Source organism: Protobothrops mucrosquamatus, unplaced genomic scaffold (genome assembly GCF_001527695.2).
Source record: "Protobothrops mucrosquamatus isolate PMUCROS unplaced genomic scaffold, P.Mucros_1.0 scaffold605, whole genome shotgun sequence".
Taxonomy (NCBI): Eukaryota; Metazoa; Chordata; class Lepidosauria; order Squamata; family Viperidae; genus Protobothrops; species Protobothrops mucrosquamatus.
This window is the reverse complement of record NW_015386903.1, coordinates 667,803-684,766: the sequence shown is the minus strand read 5'-3', so window position 1 is coordinate 684,766 and position 16,964 is coordinate 667,803. Positions and strand designations below refer to the sequence as shown.

General features: G+C 44.6%; 1 protein-coding gene across 1 annotated transcript; it reads right to left on the bottom strand.

Moving 5' to 3' along the window:
- Positions 1–120: 120 nt before the first annotated feature.
- Positions 121–15,700, bottom strand: ELMO3 (engulfment and cell motility 3). The gene is made up of 20 exons (XM_015817591.1): positions 15,623–15,700; positions 15,424–15,464; positions 13,913–13,985; positions 13,596–13,646; positions 12,816–12,985; positions 11,884–11,983; positions 10,203–10,354; positions 9,815–9,893; positions 9,601–9,651; positions 9,210–9,332; positions 8,973–9,104; positions 8,324–8,428; positions 7,278–7,386; positions 6,112–6,248; positions 5,025–5,188; positions 3,911–4,023; positions 2,744–2,848; positions 2,080–2,162; positions 945–1,022; positions 121–333 (listed from the first exon to the last, which is right to left on the bottom strand). The coding sequence occupies exons 1-20, from the start codon at positions 15,698–15,700 to the stop codon at positions 121–123; spliced, it is 2,157 nt and encodes a 718-aa protein (XP_015673077.1).
- Between the last annotated feature and the right edge of the window lie 1,264 nt (positions 15,701–16,964).

The following is a 16,964-nucleotide window of genomic DNA, read 5'->3' as shown; positions in this document are numbered from 1 at the left end:
TCCTGATCCGGCTTTCAGGTGATCCAAGCCCGTGAATCTGTAGAGCAGCGTGTGTGCTGTGCAGATCCTGCTTGGGGTGGGTGGGTGGGCACTGTGTGCTAAGGATAGGAAGGACAGCCCTTACTGTTCAATATGGGTAAAATCATAGCAGAAATTTAAGTTGCTGGGAGGCTTTGGGATGTCGGGTGGGGCATCAGGAATGGCAATGTTCTCCAGATCCAACAATCGCAATTTGAGCTCCATAGACAGCAAGATATCCAGGTCGCTCTGCATCCTTTCGCTGACCATCTCCCGGCCGAGAAGCACGTTCAGTCCATCGGTCCACAAGCAGAACTGAGGAACAAGGACAAAGCATTTGGGGGAGGGGTCTCTGCAGATATTCTCAACCTTGTTAATAAGCTGAAGGCGACCAAGAAGTAGACATAAATATTTTCTTTTGAACTAGGCTAGGGCTACAGTGGCCTAACTCACCCAACTCATTGTTTTCCCTGGATTTAATAATCCTGCAAAGCTCTCAACTTTAAACCACCATCAGCAAGTTCCATATTATACCAAAGCAAACAAGCCAAATGTGGCCTCATGCCAGATGCAAAACCTAGCTAATAATCGGGAGCAGAAACTCAGAACATAATCTGAAAATAAGGCAAGGCTGTATGCCGTTCTTAGCAAATTGAAAGTATGGAACGTTGTCCTCTATCAAAATGAATATTCCCAGAAGGGAGAATATCTCCACCTCTGCATAGTGTCAAAGTCAACTTGTTTGTCAAAGTTCGAAACACGACAAAACTAACCATAAGGGATGAATTTACCAGACAGTTTGTGCCTATCTGCATCTTATTTCAGCGGCAGAATGTCCCAAAGCTATTTTCTCATTTGGCATGGAGAATCTGGGGGAACTCTTTATAACCCGGCTAGGCTGTCGGTGTTCCCCTGCAGTGGCTCACCTCGTAACGTGTAGAGGCAATGAAATTCAGATGCTCTCCAACATCGTAACTTATGGAAAATGCAAGGTCAAGAAGATCCTGAGGGGCGGTGGGTGGGAAACAAGAGGTTTGGAAGAAAAAACAGGAGGGTTAATGAAATGTTGCTGGCAGAACGAAAGGCAAAAGTCCTATTCAATTCAGAACTTATTATCTAGATCTGCAAAACACAAGCCTGGCTGAAAAAATGAAAGTGGGTTGTTTGTGGGTCAATATGTGATGAGATCTCAGATGCTGTCTTATAGTATGTTGCGAGTGCCATGTGCCACACTAAGGTCTTTATGGCCTTGCAAATAAATACACAGAATAACAGAGTTGGGAGGGATTTTGGAGGTCTTCTAGTCCAACCCCCTGCTCAAACAGGAAACTAATAATGTTTTAGACAAATGGATATGCGTCCCAGGATAACGTTGCAGGATCCAATACGTGTCGGTCACCGGAATCAAAGGTTTTTTTCTTCCAGCACAAGGTCCAAAGTTTGGAAGAATAAACCCTTTGGTTCCGGTAACTGACTCAGATGGGGCTTTTTACATAAAGAGAGCAACTGTGTTTTGTTGATCCAGATTTAGAGTGTTCATTCACCATATGCCTAGTCCAGGGGTAGGCAACCTTGGCTCTTTTATGACTCGTGGACTTCAACTCCCAGAATTCCTGATCCTGCATGGCTCAGCTTGGAAACCTCTCCCTTTCCCCTCAGCATAGCTGACTCAGGAATTCTGGGAGTTGAAGTCCACGAGTCATAAAACAGCCGAAGTTGCCTACCCTTGGCCTAGCCACTCTATTGTTTATTTATGACAGTTACTTATCTACCCTTCCTTCACCTAAAGAGAAAATACTACCGGGGCAAACACCAACATCAAACAACAGCAGTAACAATCAATCATCACAATCGCCCTCAACGCCAAACAATGCAAAAATCCTTGGTTTGGAAAGGGATACTCTCCAACGGCTCCCAGCTCTCAATGTCTCCAGCAACTATTTGAATACGCAGAGTCAGCTTTTCAATCTTTTTTTTGGGGGGTGGGGTGGGGGTGAGGGAGGGGTTGCAAGGGATTTAAGCGAAGGCGATCCGCCCAGCGCAGGTGAGACATTGGCTGACCTTGTTCTGCTTGCCCGAACTCTTTTCCTTGGTGTGGGGGCATTCCCGGCCCACCAGCAACGCTTTCATGTCAGCCACAGAAACTGGGGAGACAGGTAATTGACAGGTTAATAAAGCCCACCTAGATCGAAGCAGATTCACAAGGAGAACTATGAAAACCTCAAATCTAAGAAATCCATCGTTTAGAGGCGGGTATTCTGCCTGCTTTCCAAGAAGCCATCCAATCCATTAAAAACAACACAGCAACAACAACAAAAATAGGCTAATTCACTAGCCACATAGAACATAGAATCGTAAGGCTGGAAGGGACAAGATCTTAATCAGCAAAAGATTTGTGAGCAAATTTAGCACCCCTCACCCAATCTTTCCATGCCTCCCTTCCTCTTTGTTGGTGCCAACTTGCCAACTATCCTGGGAGTAAAGGTGCTTTTTCTCAAGAGGTAACTGGACTTTCTTGTTTTTCTTTGAAGATGTTTCGCTTCTCATCAAAGGAGCTTCTTCAATTCTTGGATGAGAAGCGAAACGTCTTGAAAGAAAAACAAAAAAGCAAGTTACCTCTTGAAAAAGCACCTTTGGGACAACTGGACGACTGAGAATCTCCATAGATCTCCTGGGAGTAAAGATGAGGTAAACGAGCCTACAAAGATGGGGGATTGTCACGCACCTTTCTCCTGCAAGCTCTCTATTGGTGGGTTTTCGACCCCTTCTTCGACATCCCCATAATGGAGAAATTTGTGGTTGGGAGAAAGGCGGCAGTACCACAGCTTATCTGCCAAAGAGAAGAAAAACGCTGAAAGTCCGAGAAGAAGCCTTGTAAATAGGATTTTCTCCATCTTGAAATGCCAACATTCCCCACAGCGATGTCTTCCCTCCCGCCACCCTTCCTAGCAAATGGCCGCCATGATGCAAAATGTTAGGAACTCCAAATTGTTCATGTTTCTCTCTCGCCGGGACCTTTTACGACTTGGGAATCGAGTATTTCCAAATCTTTTCCAAATCTGGAAAAGGAATGGGGACCTTTGAAGCCATGTAGACAGGTAGTCCCCGACTTTACAGTTCGTTTAGTGATTGTTCCGAGCTGCAACGGCCACTGGAAAAACTGACTTATGACTGTGTTTCACACTTGCCGCCTCCCCAGTCATGTGATCAAAATTCAGATGCTGGGCAACTGACTCCTATTTGTGACCGTCATAGTGTCCCAGGGTCAGGTAAACTCCTTTTTGTGGCCTTCTGACAAGCACAGTCCATGAGGAAGCCAGATTCACTTCGGAACCAGGTTACCAACTTAAACAACTGTGGCTGGAAAGGTCATAAAACGGGGCAAAACCCAACCAATGTCTCACTTAGCAACAGAAAAGTTGAGCTCAGTTGTGGTTGACCTCTATGGAATTTTGAGGCCTGGTCATAAGATGTTTCACAAAATGGACAGCGGGCTTGCCAATTCACAAAGTACTCAACCACATAGTACTCTAGTGGTATGTGGGAATGGTACATGGGCGACGGGAGGAAGAGCCGCAACTTAAGACAATTGTCACAGAAAAGATATTTGAGCCCACAGAAGAAAAAAGGTGTGGGAAGCATCTCTGAAACGTCTGTCTTTAGTTTTCTAAAAGTAAAAGAGGGGTGAAGCGCTTTCCAGTCTTGCGAGACCAATGTCAGCCCTTTGAGTTAGTCCAGAGAAGAAGCCCAAGTCACAAATACTAACACAACCTCTGTTGTCAGGTTGCAGTATCAAAATCTTGCAAGTCTCGTAGTAAACTCTCCTTCACTTGGTCATATTCAAGGCGCGTTTCTTCTCCACCCACCCCTTCAGACCCCTTCAGATCCATACCTTGTCGACGGCGGGTGCTAATTTTGCGAAAAAGCGTCCCCTCACAAAGATGGAGGAGTCTCTGCTGCTGGATCAACTTGATGAGTTCGGGTTTCAGCCGTTCCCTCAGTTCCCTGGAGCAGAAAATGGAGCACCGCTTTTTGTAACACAGGCTAGGTGACCTTCCAGTGGCGTTAGAATTTTATTTACCCTGAGGGACTTTTTCTAAAACTGGTATCCCAGGCGTAATAGATCCTAACTCCCTTGATTTCAGAACTAGCATGGCCAAGAAGAGGGAGCATCTTTGCCCTCGGCACCAAGAAGGACAACAACACTCTTGTTCCTTGGCAGGGCAGCCATCTTGCTTTTCCAAGCATACTGCTTATTTCTAACATTTCTACCCCACTTTTATCATCCCATCTTTCCGTTCACACTGGACACTCTATGAGCTTACTTTCTGAAATATACACCACAGAGGAAAAAAAAACCACAAATACAGATGATTAAAAATGAATCCATCGACAAGCAAATTGTAATGGATACCGTATTTCTAGAACAAGGCTGTTACTCCTTGTGATTATTTTTTTTTGCACTGCTGTTACTCCTGAAGATTTTTTGTCTTACTGGACTGTTTTCTATTTTATACTGCTTTAATTTTATACTAAGTTTCAACTGGCATGTACACAACCCAGGGCAGGGCATTTTCAAGCTGTTGTGAAAATAAAAATGATCAGTGTCTCTTTTTATGTAAAAAGACATCTTAGTATCTATCTAAATTGATAAATGCAGTTTAATAAAGGTAACAAGTCACCAGAGTAGAAAACAGATTAATTGGAAAAATAAAAACAGAGTGCAACCGAAGAAGAGCAATATTTGACGCAGCACAAAATCCTTCCTGCAACTGATTGATGTCTGCCATCTCAGTGACAAGGTGTCCATCTCTGACAAGATGAAGTCCATGGAAGCAACTCAGTGCTTCCTCTTTGCATGACAGCAACTAATACTTGAAGAGAGCCCAGTCCTACATGTTCTTGGGAGGTGTATGTGTAGTCTTTCTCTTCCCCTCTCTCTTGCACAGGCATGCACACTCACACAAACAACTGTCAGAGATACAGCTGGAGGCCTCCTTACTCACAGGACAGGGACAGGCAGAATTTCTTCTTGATGCATGCGTTCAGTCTGCCGGAGGCGCAGGATCTCACTGTAGTTGAGGGCATTCACTCGGCTCTTGAAGAGCTCCAGCGAAGTGGGCTTCAAGACCAGGGTTCGGGTGATCTGCTCCCGAACCACTTGCATCACCTGGAGGAAGATCCAGAGAGTTATCTGCACAGGTGTGTCTTCTGCACCTCCATCTCTCGTAACAAAAAGTCAATTGGATTGACAATAGTAGGGCGTATTGCTATTATCCTTCTCATCTTTCTCGCCTTCTCATCTTTCCTACTATCTTCTATTGATATCTTGATATCACGTTGTTTGTAGCTTATAATTAATGATTGTAATTGTGATTTATGACCTATGCCTTATTATTTTGTTGTTTGTATGTACACTGAGAGCTTATGAACCAGAGACAAATTCCTTGTGTATCCAATCACACTTGGCCAATAAAGAACCCTCCTATCCTATCCTATCCTATCCTATCCTATCCTATCCTATCCTATCCTATATCCTATCCTGCCAAAAGTGTCAATTGAATTGAGATGGGCGGCTATAGAAATTGATTGATTGATTGACTAAATGGAATGAATGATGTAGATCAGGGGTGTCAAACTGCCGGCCCGCGGGCCGGATATGTCACGCGGAAGCCGCATCCACCCCATTGCCGGCAGTGGCAAAACAGTCCCGATATGTCGTGCGATATCACATGACGTCGCGAGTTTGACATGACTGATGTAGATCCTTCCATCATGCAAATAATGGGGTAAAGATGGATGGATGGATGGCAAAGATCCTTCCAACGTGCAAATGATGGGGCAAAGATTATCATGAGTGGGTGAGATTTTGGTGGCTGAGGACTGTATTTAATCTGAGGAGATCAGGCAGAGGCTCCAAAGAATGTCATTATTCTACCACTCCTGTCTTTCAGCCCAGTTCAGACTGACATCCAACACAACTGAAAAAAGAAGAGAAAAACATTCAAACGCCTGTGCTGAAAACCGTGCAGCTCAGGGACATATCAGCAAACAATCCCTTTTAGAGCTCACTGCAGTCCATCTGGATCTTACCTTGTCAAAGTCTTCTTGCGTAGCTCGCATCTCCTTCCAGGTTTTGTTCAACAGTTGGATGCAAATACAGAAAACCTCCTCAAAGAAGTGTTCTTGGCCAAAGAACATGGGGTAGAAGGCTTGGGCTGTCTCCGAGCCTGCAACAAGAGAATTATCACAATACTTGAATGAGCCATCGTGGCAGCGCAGTGGTTAGAATGCAGTATTGCAGGCCAATTCACTGCTCACAGCCAGGAGTTCGATCCTGACCTGCTCAAGGTTGACTCAGCCTTCCCTCTTTCCGAGGTCGGTAAAATGAGGACCCATATTGTTGGGGGCAAGAGACTGAATCTGTAAACTGCTCAGAGAGGGCTGCAAAGCACTATGAAGCAGTATATAAGTCTTAAGGGCTATTGCTAGTGCTGTTCTTGCCTTCTTATACACAGATATCTACTACTTGTTTCACCCCGTGGTTTTTAATTTGAACAAACAGTATAATTTAGAATGGGAGAAGTTATGTTTGCTGCTGCTATCCTGGAGGGGGAAAGGAATCCAATTTGCAAACGCCCTTACAAAAAGTAACATAACAAAAACATATGTCAAAAAAGTAGCTGTACTGTGAGATAACAAAGCAGTTTTCAATTAAAATGTATAATTTTAAAGAAGGCCAATACATACAGATGGATAGCAGAGAAGAAGACGTACATTTAGTTATCCCACCTGTACCAATCTACCAGTGCTTCTTCTCATTCCCAAATGACACAAAGAATTGCTAATAGATCCAACATTACATCCTGCCCACCTCTATTTCATGCAGTAGTCCCAGGAACAGGATGATTTTCCTGGGGTGAGAAGCAGGAGGCTACTCTGTTATCCCATCTTCTCTTGGTATCCTGTAGAACAGAGGTCTCCAACCTGGGCAACTTTAAGACTTGTGGACTTCAACTCCCAGAATCCCTCAGCCAGCACTGGGAGCCACCCCTTTAAGACTTGTGGACTTCAACTCCAAGAATTCCTCAGCCAGCAAGTCTTAAAAGGGGTGGCTCCCAGTGCTGGCTGAGGAATTCTGGGAGTTGAAGTCCGCAAGTCTTAAAGTCGCCAAGGTTGGAGACCCCTGCTGTAGAAGATCATAGTGGGGCGACAGTGCCCACACATTCTGGACGACTAGAAGCAAAGGGAATACTCACATGTCTCCCCTACATGAAGAATCTCACACAACATAAAGGAAAGCTGGATGCTACTCCGAGCAAATGGACATTCGTGTTTATCTTCTCGGCTGCTGTTTTCAAGAATAAACTAAGAAAAGAGGGCCGGTATTAGAACCTGCTGGATGGAAAATATCATGAAGACCAACCCAAGGACAAGTTTAAACTCTCAACCTACTTCATCCAGAAGCTTTCCAGTTATCTTGAAACTGCAACTCTCAGAATTCCCAAGAGCAACTATGACTAGGAAATTGGGGAGTTTTGGTTCCAATGCTTTGGAGGATGTAGAAGTTGAATAAGACTAATGCTTAGGGCAGAGTAAAAAAAAAAACATACTATGAGGCTGTCGTGGTGGTGCAGTGGTTAAAGTGCAGTATTGTAGGTTAACTCTGCCCCACAGCCAGTTCGATCCTAACCGGCTGAAGGTTGACTCAGCTTTCCATCTTTCCGAGGTTGGTAAAATGAGGACCCAGATTATTGGGAGAAATATGCTGACATTGTAAATCACAGAGAGGGTTGAAAAGCACTATGGAGCTGTACAGAAACCTAAGTGCTCTTGCAATTGCTACTATGAGTGTTATGGTTCCGGCTAATGAAACACTTCAAAGAACTTCCAGGCATTGATTTTCCTAAAAGTAATTTATTGTTACAAAATGTTGGCACGGGCATAATGAAGGTATGCTAAGATCTAAATTCTCTTCCTCTGAGCAGTTAAATTATCAGCCTGATCCCTCCCTAAATTAGCTGTCATATATCACGTTATCCAATTAGTGTGAAGGTCAAAGGTTTCCTTCCTCTCTCTTTCCCGGGCTTTTCCCTTCAAACCTCTTCTGCTCTGCATTAACTCTAAAAATACCAGACAGTTCTGCATATTGTCAAGGCAAGAATATACAGTATTTGCAGCGTTGACAATGAGTACAAATCCCACTAGTTAATCCCAGAGCCTCTTATTATTAGAGAAGAAATCCAGAAAGCGAGCAACAGTCAGGCAAAGAAGCAGCCTTACCAGGAAAAGATCTTTCTCTTACCCTGCTGTATGCATTTGGAAAATGTCTGGAGAAATAGACCATGCTGTCCAGGGCAAGCAGCCCTGGAGGAGTCCGATGCAGATCCAAGGCAGGGTTACTGTTATTCTGAAACGGAACGTTAAATCAACAATTCATACAGGATGCAACTTTCATTTCCATGGCCTCGACATCAATAAACTTCACAAGGCTTTAAAAATCACCTGCTTCATTCTTTGTGCCCCCTCATTCACTCTGCCCACTCTGTAGACCTTGGCCACTCAAAAGATATCACCTTTAAAACCCTCCATAGCATGGGCAGGCTATCTATGGAACTGTCTCACCCCAATAGGAATGGCCTACCCACCTGCGCTGGCAGAAGGGGCATGCTGTGGACCCCGTCAGTTAAAGAATTTTAGGAAGGAAGGAAAGAAGGAAGGAAAAGGAAGGGAGAGAGGGAGGGAGGGAGAGGGAATGGAAGAAGGAAGGAAGGAAGGAAGGAAGGAAGGAAGGAAGGAAGGAAGGAAGGAAGGAAGGAAGGAAGGAAGGAAGGAAGGAAGGAAGGAAGGAAGGAAGGAAGGAAGGAAGGAAGATTGTCTTGTTCTGGCTGTGCTCGCCATGAAAAGTCCTTTCCTGCATCTAAACAGCTTCAAAAAGTCTGAGCAGAACTCACCACAAAGCCCAGCTTGCGGAACTCCTTGGCACAAAGCGAGTGTCGACGCTCAGTATTATAGCTGCCAGCAGAAGACTCGTTCTCAGACACAAAGGCAGCATGGCGCAAAGACTGGAGGAGGTCCCGTTGTTCCTGCACACCCAAAAGAACCAGATTTTCTACTTGGTGTAGGAGGAAGGCAATTGTCCCCCAGATACCAAAAAAGCAGGAGAGGGACTCAAGACCAGGGGACCAGACCTGAGAATAGGGATCCATCGGGGCCCTCATCCGACACTCCAGAAGGTTCAGTGTGAGGGACTGCAGGACATAGAGGTAGTGAGCCATCTCATCCGCAATTGGGTCCGAGGCATGGACAATGTTCTGGAGAGGAGACCAAGAGAGGCGCAAGGGAGGCTATCAGCCAGTCACTGACGCGGCCCCAACCTCCCCCTTGGGAGCAAATATCTCATTTCCCGAAGCGGGGTTCAGCAAGGACAAACGTGCCTGTCCACAGAGGTGAAAGCATTAAGCCAAGAAGTTGCAGGTGAGGATAGAGCGAAGAGACCCTCTGAAAGTTAGATCTGGCAGCCAAGGTGTGAAGGAGCAAAGCAGCTCAGGGGAAGGAAACCGGTGCCACCTCCATGCCCACCTTGTGGATAAATTGCCTGAGGTTCTTCTCCCCTAGATAGTCCATCATGTCCTAGAAATGGAAAGCAGGCAATGAGACAACCCTACATTCTGCCAGACCGTCCTTCTCTTGCAGGTTGGGTGGGCAGGCTTACCCCAATCTATATCCTCGGCTCTTTTTACCCATCGGTAGACACCCTTAAAGGTATAAGATTTCACACATCCACACATCTTACCCTTCTTTCTGCCTCGCCAGCATTGAGGAGGAGAGCAATCAGAAGAGCCATAGCCTTGAGTTGCAGCTGCGTGTTCATTCTAACAGAGAATGTGAAAAAGGTCAGAAATTATACTCCCATCTTATACGGTACCAGAAGGCTAAAGGGGCACAGTTGGGTTGGAAGTTAGCAAGCCTGCGTTTGAGACTGCCGTGGGATGGGATGAGCTCCCGTCCTTCGCTCCAGCTCCTGAAAGAAGCCCCCAACTAGGCATCTCTAGGACAACGGTGATATCACCTTTCAACCCAGAAGCACAGTGGTACCCTTTTCCAAATCCCACGGGTTGTGGGTTTCTTGGAGACTGGACTGCTGGAAAGCTACTCCTTATGGCTTATCATCCTATGCTTACACTTGCAGGAGGGCAATGAGGCGGTCCAGGGTCACCTGTTGCTTGACCAGCTCAAAAAGAGCCCGACTGGTGGGTACCATGTTCTCCAAGATGGCCAAGGAAATCTGCTGGATGGAAGCATCCAGGGGACTGATGTTGATGTAACTCACGATCTACAGCCAAAGAACAGAGTTCAGTCAATTACGACAACTGAGAGGGATCAAAATCTTCATTCACTTAATTGCTCCGATTCTTTCCTTCTTTACAACTACAGAGTTGTGGGTTTTCTACCACGGCTGGCACTCAGTTGGTCCAGTCACCTGGGTAGCATTTCTATAAACTGAGCAGGAACTCATACAGACAGTTATGAGAAAACGGTTAGCTTGCTTTGAAGCCATTGCAACCTGGGTTCTTAAGCTTTTAGCGGTGCAGAGCCTGTGAATACTCAAGAAATTATTAGCAAACTCTTATGATCTAGAAAATTAAATTGTTTCTGGAAATATACACTTTCACTTTGGCTTCCACTGAATTGACTCTAGAAAGCGTAGAGTTGAAAACATCAACTCCAGAAACTGTCAAAGCACTAAAGTAATGCTGGTAACCTTTTCTGTTCCTGAAAGGAGATCTAGATATGCTTAGAGGATCCTTTAGCCGACTGTGATCTTCCTGTGGGATCCCCCTATCACTTCCCATCCCAAAGCCTTTCTGGTGTCAGCCAATAATATTCTTTTTCCTCCCAAGCTTTCCGCACAATAATTTTTAAAAACAGTATTAATGAATTTAACAAACGCAGATTAAAAACCACACAACAGCGATAATTCAAGGGAAGAAATTCAACACAAGAAGTAATGGATGGAAACTCACCAAGGAGAGAAGCAACCTAGAACTAAGGAGAAATTTCCTGACAATGAGAACAATTAACCAGTGGAACAACCTGCCTCCAGAAGCGGTGAATGCTCCAACACTGGAGGTTTTTAAGAAGACACTGGACAGCTATTTGTCCGAAATGGTATAGGGTTACCTGCCTGAGCAGGGGGTTGGACTTGATGACCTCCAAGGTCCCTTCCAACTTTATTATTATTATTATTATTATTATTATTATTATTATTATTATTATTATTATTATTATTATTATTATTATTATTATTATTATTATTATTATCTTTTTCAAATTCTGTATAATGTGACTTTAAGTGGCCCTTTTACACTGAAAGACTGGAGCTTTTGAAAAAAAAAAGCTTTCCTGTGCTATTTATTTTTATACATTTAAGTGTTTTTTTTTCTAAACGTCTAAGATTATAAGTCACTCTCTAATCACCCTAGCAAGATTTGATGATCGGATAGATCAGAAGATCAACCGACAGACAGACGGATGTAGCCAGCCACTGTTCCTTGTTGTGATTCAGAGACAGTCTTGAAAATAAATATGATGCTTCAAAGGCAGAAGTCTTCCAATACGCTAACTTCCTCTTCACTCATTTTAAAAGAAAGAAGAGATAAGAAGAGAAGGGAGAAGTGGTGTGTGCGAGAGGGAGAGAGAGAGAGAGAGAAAGAGCCTATGAACCCAAAACAAGATGTCTATGAAGTTCACATGGCCAACCTTAGTTTCCAACTCCACCAGATCCTGCCCATCTCCTGAGCAGAAGTCTAGAACCCAGATGCTCTGGTAGAACAGGGCCTGCTTCCCTGTGATGACCCTTACCTTTTTGATGAAAGAGGGGCTGAGGGTCTCCCAGGAAACAAAATCATGTTCCATCAGCTCCACAAAGGCCTTCAGGGTGTACGCCAGAATCTCCCCTGTACTGGAGTAACAGACAGCAAACAGGGTAAGAGCCAAAGGGTGGGTGGAAGTCTCAAACCCAGAAACCAGAGGGAAGGTGCATTAGAGGAACCTAGGAGGAGAGAGAAGGAAGGAAGGAGAAGAAAAAAGAAAACGTCTCCATAAAAGCCAACATCCCAGGGGAAAAAAGGGCCAAGGAAGCAGAAAGAGATGGGGCAGACTATTCTACGGAAAACCTCAAGCGCCGTCACAATAACGTTGTTGAGAAACGCCTGCTTGTTAGATTAGAAAAGTGCTCTCTTTGCATAACTCACCCTGGTCACAGTGGACTGTTGAATCCCTAAAATTTATGATTATTAACTGATGACTTCATGTTATAAAGAGAAAGCAGAGGAAACTCATGGAGAAGGGAGAGTGAAAATGCACAGATTTCGCTAAACCTATTTGGATTGATGCCCTCCTTCTTGGAACTCAACTGGACCGGCGGTTCATTGATCAGTTAACTTTTATTGGCTGAAGACGGCAACCCCAATGAAAAACAGCATCTAACATGAAAAATGTGGGCAAAGCCAAAGGAAAACTATAATAGTTTTGGGGGGGGGGAATTTTCAGAGTGTTCCCCATTATGGTAAGGCTTAAAAACAGCGGTGCTCTTAACATCGCAGTCGTTTTCATATTTCACCAGAAAACTGGCTCCAGGAATCAAACAAGGGCATTGTAGACGACCACATTCAGTCCATATGGTGTGGGTTCTCTACCTGAGGAGTTGCAGAAAATATCCTTAAAAGAAACTGAACACTCATGCACAGAGCAGTTGGATTGGTGAAGCACCCTTTTGCCCTGAAGATACTCACTTATTGTCTTCTTCCACAATCAAGAAGAGCTGATTAAGGCCATTTCTGCTAATAAACTCCTGTGCAAAAGCCACATCCCGGGAGAGGTTTGCCAACTTCTTCAAAGAATTGGTCTTCACATCCACACTGTTGCTTTGAATACCCCCGTGCAGTTTGGCTGCCTCTTGATCCTGCAAGGAGATTTTGGGAGATCAAAGAGGATGATGATGATGATGTAGTCCAGTGGTTCTCAACCTTTTTAATGCCGCGACCCCCAACCGGTCGTAAGTCGAGGACTAAACCGGTCGTAAGTCGAGGACTACCCAACCGGTCGTAAGTCAAGGACTTTCCCTGCCCGGGAGCGCCACGCATGCGTGGTTCCGCCCCCTGCGCCGGCCGGGGCATAGCTGGCAAGCGGCAGAGACGGAGCAGGCCGACCACCAGCTGGCCCAGCTCAAGGGAGGTAAGGCACCAGCCGGAAATGGGGGAAAAAATGGCGGACAGCCTTGTTTGGCGACCCCCGTGAAATGGTCGATCGACCCCAAATGGGGTCGCGACCCATAGGTTGAGAACCGCTGATGTAGTCACACTTTGAATATTGTTGCATTCAGTTCTGGTCATGTTGCTCAAAAAGGAGCAAAAACCATCAAAATTTGCAAGATGACAGAAATCCAGTTAAGAAAATAAGGGAAAAATCATGCAAAAAATCCACACGTTTGGAATCTACAGCTTCTGTAATAGACATCAACTTTGAGCAAAGATAAAATTCGGAATGCTTTTCCCGTTTACAGTGGGACCTACCGGAGCAGTTGTCAACTGCAGGATGCTCCCGTTCTTAATTTCTCCACGGTTCTAACAAAACAAGACAAGAAAATAATTGCAGAATCAAAATCTTGCATTCAGAAAACTGGATAAAAGCAGCCAAAGAGGAACTGGAGGAAGAAAAAAAAAGTTCAAATCAATTTGTATCTTGCCAACATTTTAACTAGCCCGCTAGGAGAACTGAAAAATAAAAAGACACGGTAATCGTTCAATTTCCATCCTTCTGCTGCCAGCCTATAACCTTCCTTGCGGGCATTTTTTTCAACATCAGGCTGATCTTTCTCAAATGCACTTACCAGTTCTGTGATGTAGGCTTGCTGGCCATCCACGTACTGCAGAGCATAACGCTCGGAATTATTCAAGTTCCATCTGTGTTAGAGACAGAAAATCAGAGTGCTGCCAGGGCAGAGATCACAAAATAATTGGGGGATTTCCATCTCCCAGGAAAGAAATTGAATGTTCAAGGAGACGGGTCGTCTGAATCATGCAGATTGCTTCCTCTGCTACTCCACTAAGGAAACTACGTTTTCTACAGAGTGTAATCAAATTCTGTGTTTACGAAAGGAACATGACCCTCAACTCAAAAAAGAAGAGGGAATTAAAGAGAAAACTATACACGTTACACACACACAGACACACACACACACTGGGATAGCAAAATTCTCTGCAATAGACTTTTCAACCTTCCTAGAGATTTTTCCATCAACATGTGCATGTGGCAGATGAGTCCATGTGTGCATGTGCACAAACCAGAAGTCACACTCCAGAAAGAGCATGGTGAGGACAGAATAACAGAGGTGGAAGGGACCTTGGAGGTCTTCTAGTCCAACCCCCTGCTCAAGTAGGAGACCCTATATTATTTCAGACAAGGGGCTGTTCAGTCTGTTCTTAAAAACCTCCAGTGATGGAGCACCCACAACTTCTGAAGGCAAGCAGTTCCACTGGTTGATTGTTCTCACTGTCAGATTTCTCCTTAGTTCTAGGTTGCTTCTCTCCTTGGTTAATTTCTTGTCTTGCCTTCTGGTGCTTTGGAAAATCGGCTGACCCCTTCTTCTTTGTGGCAGCCCCTTAGATATTGGAAGACTACTATGTCCTTCTTTTCATTAAACTAGACATACCCAATTCTTGCAACTGTTCTTCATGTGTTTTAGCCTTCAGTCGCTTAATCATCTCTGTTGCTCTTCTCTGCACTCTTTCTAGAGTCTCAACATCTTGTCCTCAACAAGAAGACAAAGTAACTCCTCTTACTAACTGAATGAACTACCAATTAAACTTCACTTCTTTTACAATGAGGCTCAGTGTAAAATTGATTCTTCCCTTCTCAGCAAGTATATACACACCCTATCCTCTTTCACAGCTACAAACCACCCCCTTTAAAAGGATAAGCACAGACCCTTCATTCCAACAGGAAATGAGGGTAGAGGAGAGGATGGAAAGAAGAAGGTGAAAGGTAGTGAAGAGGACAGGAGAGGTGGAGGGCAAAACATCTTAAAAAATGCCTGCTCTCAGTAGTTTGGGATCCTCACTGATTTACAGCTGTGTTTCTCAACTTTGGCCATTTGAAGATGCGTTCAAGATTCAAGTTCAAGAAAGCTAAAGGGTGTTCACAAAACTAAAGGCAGAAAGCAGACAGACTCTCCCTTAAAACACATTTAATAACTTAAAGCAAGCGTGGAAAAATGTGGTACGTTTTTGTAAAACATCTGGGAGGCTGCCGCTTCTATCTGGAACTGTTCTACAAATCAGTCTCAGACATTTTTTTTGCTGATCGGCTACAAGGCGAAAGCAAAACAGAATAGCTACTCACACTTCACAAACTTCTTTCACAACTGCTGACAAGGGCTTAGCCTGCAATTAAACATAAACAGCATGTGACCTTTTCGACATGATTTGAGGCTTAAGCAGAGCTGGTGCACGGAGCATAAAATTGGGTACCTCTGAGTTGGCACTCTTCAACAGGCCATTTTGCAAACTGGTTAAAAAGAAAAAATGTAAAGAATCGCTACCTGATTCAGTTCTATGAGCTGGGGAATGGCACCCATCATCTGCACGGCAATTTTGACCACATCTTTGGAAGGTGGCATGGTCTGCCTTTCTCTTGGTTGACCGACAGGTCTTTCCTGCAAAAGCATGCAGAAGGTCCCTCATCACATATAACCAAGACAGGGATCAGAATGGAGAAATTTTATCCAGGCAACGGAGAAGTTTATTGCTAAGATAATTGATCATTGTGTTTTGCCTGTGATATCTTAAGTTTGCTTTAGTGACTGTTCAAAGTTACACGGGCACTGAGAAAAACTGAACTATGGCTATTTTTCACACTTATGACTGTTGCAGCATCCCTGTGGTCATGTGACTGACATTTGGGTGCGTGACGGTCGCAGTGTTCCGAAGTCACGTCGATCCCATTTTGCGGCCTTCTGACAAGCAAAGTCGATGGGGAAGCCAGATTTGTGTAACAGCCATGTGACTAACTTAACCACAGTGATTCACTTAACAAATGTGGCAGGAAAAGTCATAAACTGGGAGGCAAGACTTACTCAACAAATGTCTCACTTAGCAGCATAAATTTTAGGCTCGGTTGTGGTCGTACGTTGAAGACGACTTGAATATGCAAAGCTGGGCACTTCTGCAATTGACACACTTGGGAAATTGATCCCCAAGGTGCATGCTGATAAGATCTGTGCACTGCCTTACACAGGAGGCACTTAGCCCTGAAATTGCACAGAGATGTGCAAACTGAACTGAAAATGGACATGCGTGCCTCTGTAAAGTAGGGGTAGTCAACCTTGGCTCTTTTATGACTCGTGGACTTCAACTCCCAGAATTCCTGAGCCAGCACAGCTGGCTCAGGAATTCTGGGAGTTGAACTCCACGAGTCATAAAAGAGCCAAGGTTGACTACCCCTGCTGTAAAGCTTATATGAACTTATGTTCATGTTATGCCAAATAGTTCCAATTGCATCACCTGCAAAGGAAAAATAGGTTGGTTCCCACTGTAGCCAAGTAGCCCTCCTTTAGAGATTCAGACGGCGATGGAAAAGTAACTTTGCGACCGGTCCTCACACTTATGGCCTTTGCAGGTCTGTAAAGCAAAGCAAAAACCTGGAATAAGATCATAAGCACAGTCGAGGTGACACTTAGCAATCACTTCACTTAATGCACAAGTTGCCAGTCCCTAAAGTGGTCACTAAACGAGGATTACCTATAGTTGGTGTCACCTTCCCTTCCCTTGCGTGACTGAAGTGGGTTGCAAGGAGAGAAAAGGTCAAAGCCTTCACTGACATAAAGAGGCCCCAATCCCAGGAAAAGACTCGGCTGCTTTCAAGAGTTGCAGACCCGCGCGATC

What these genes read in the sequence shown, in the direction of transcription:
- ELMO3 (XM_015817591.1), bottom strand. Translation starts at nt 15,700, where the DNA reads ATGCCACCTTCCAAAGATGTGGTCAAAATTGCCGTGCAGATGATGGGT. An exon ending in AAGCCTACATCACAGAACTG is followed by an intron (nt 13,647 to 13,912) that starts GTAAGTGCATTT and finishes TTGTTTTGTTAG; the next exon opens with AACCGTGGAGAAATTAAGAA. An exon ending in TCCGCAAGCTGGGCTTTGTG is followed by an intron (nt 8,429 to 8,972) that starts GTGAGTTCTGCT and finishes GTTCCGTTTCAG; the next exon opens with AATAACAGTAACCCTGCCTT.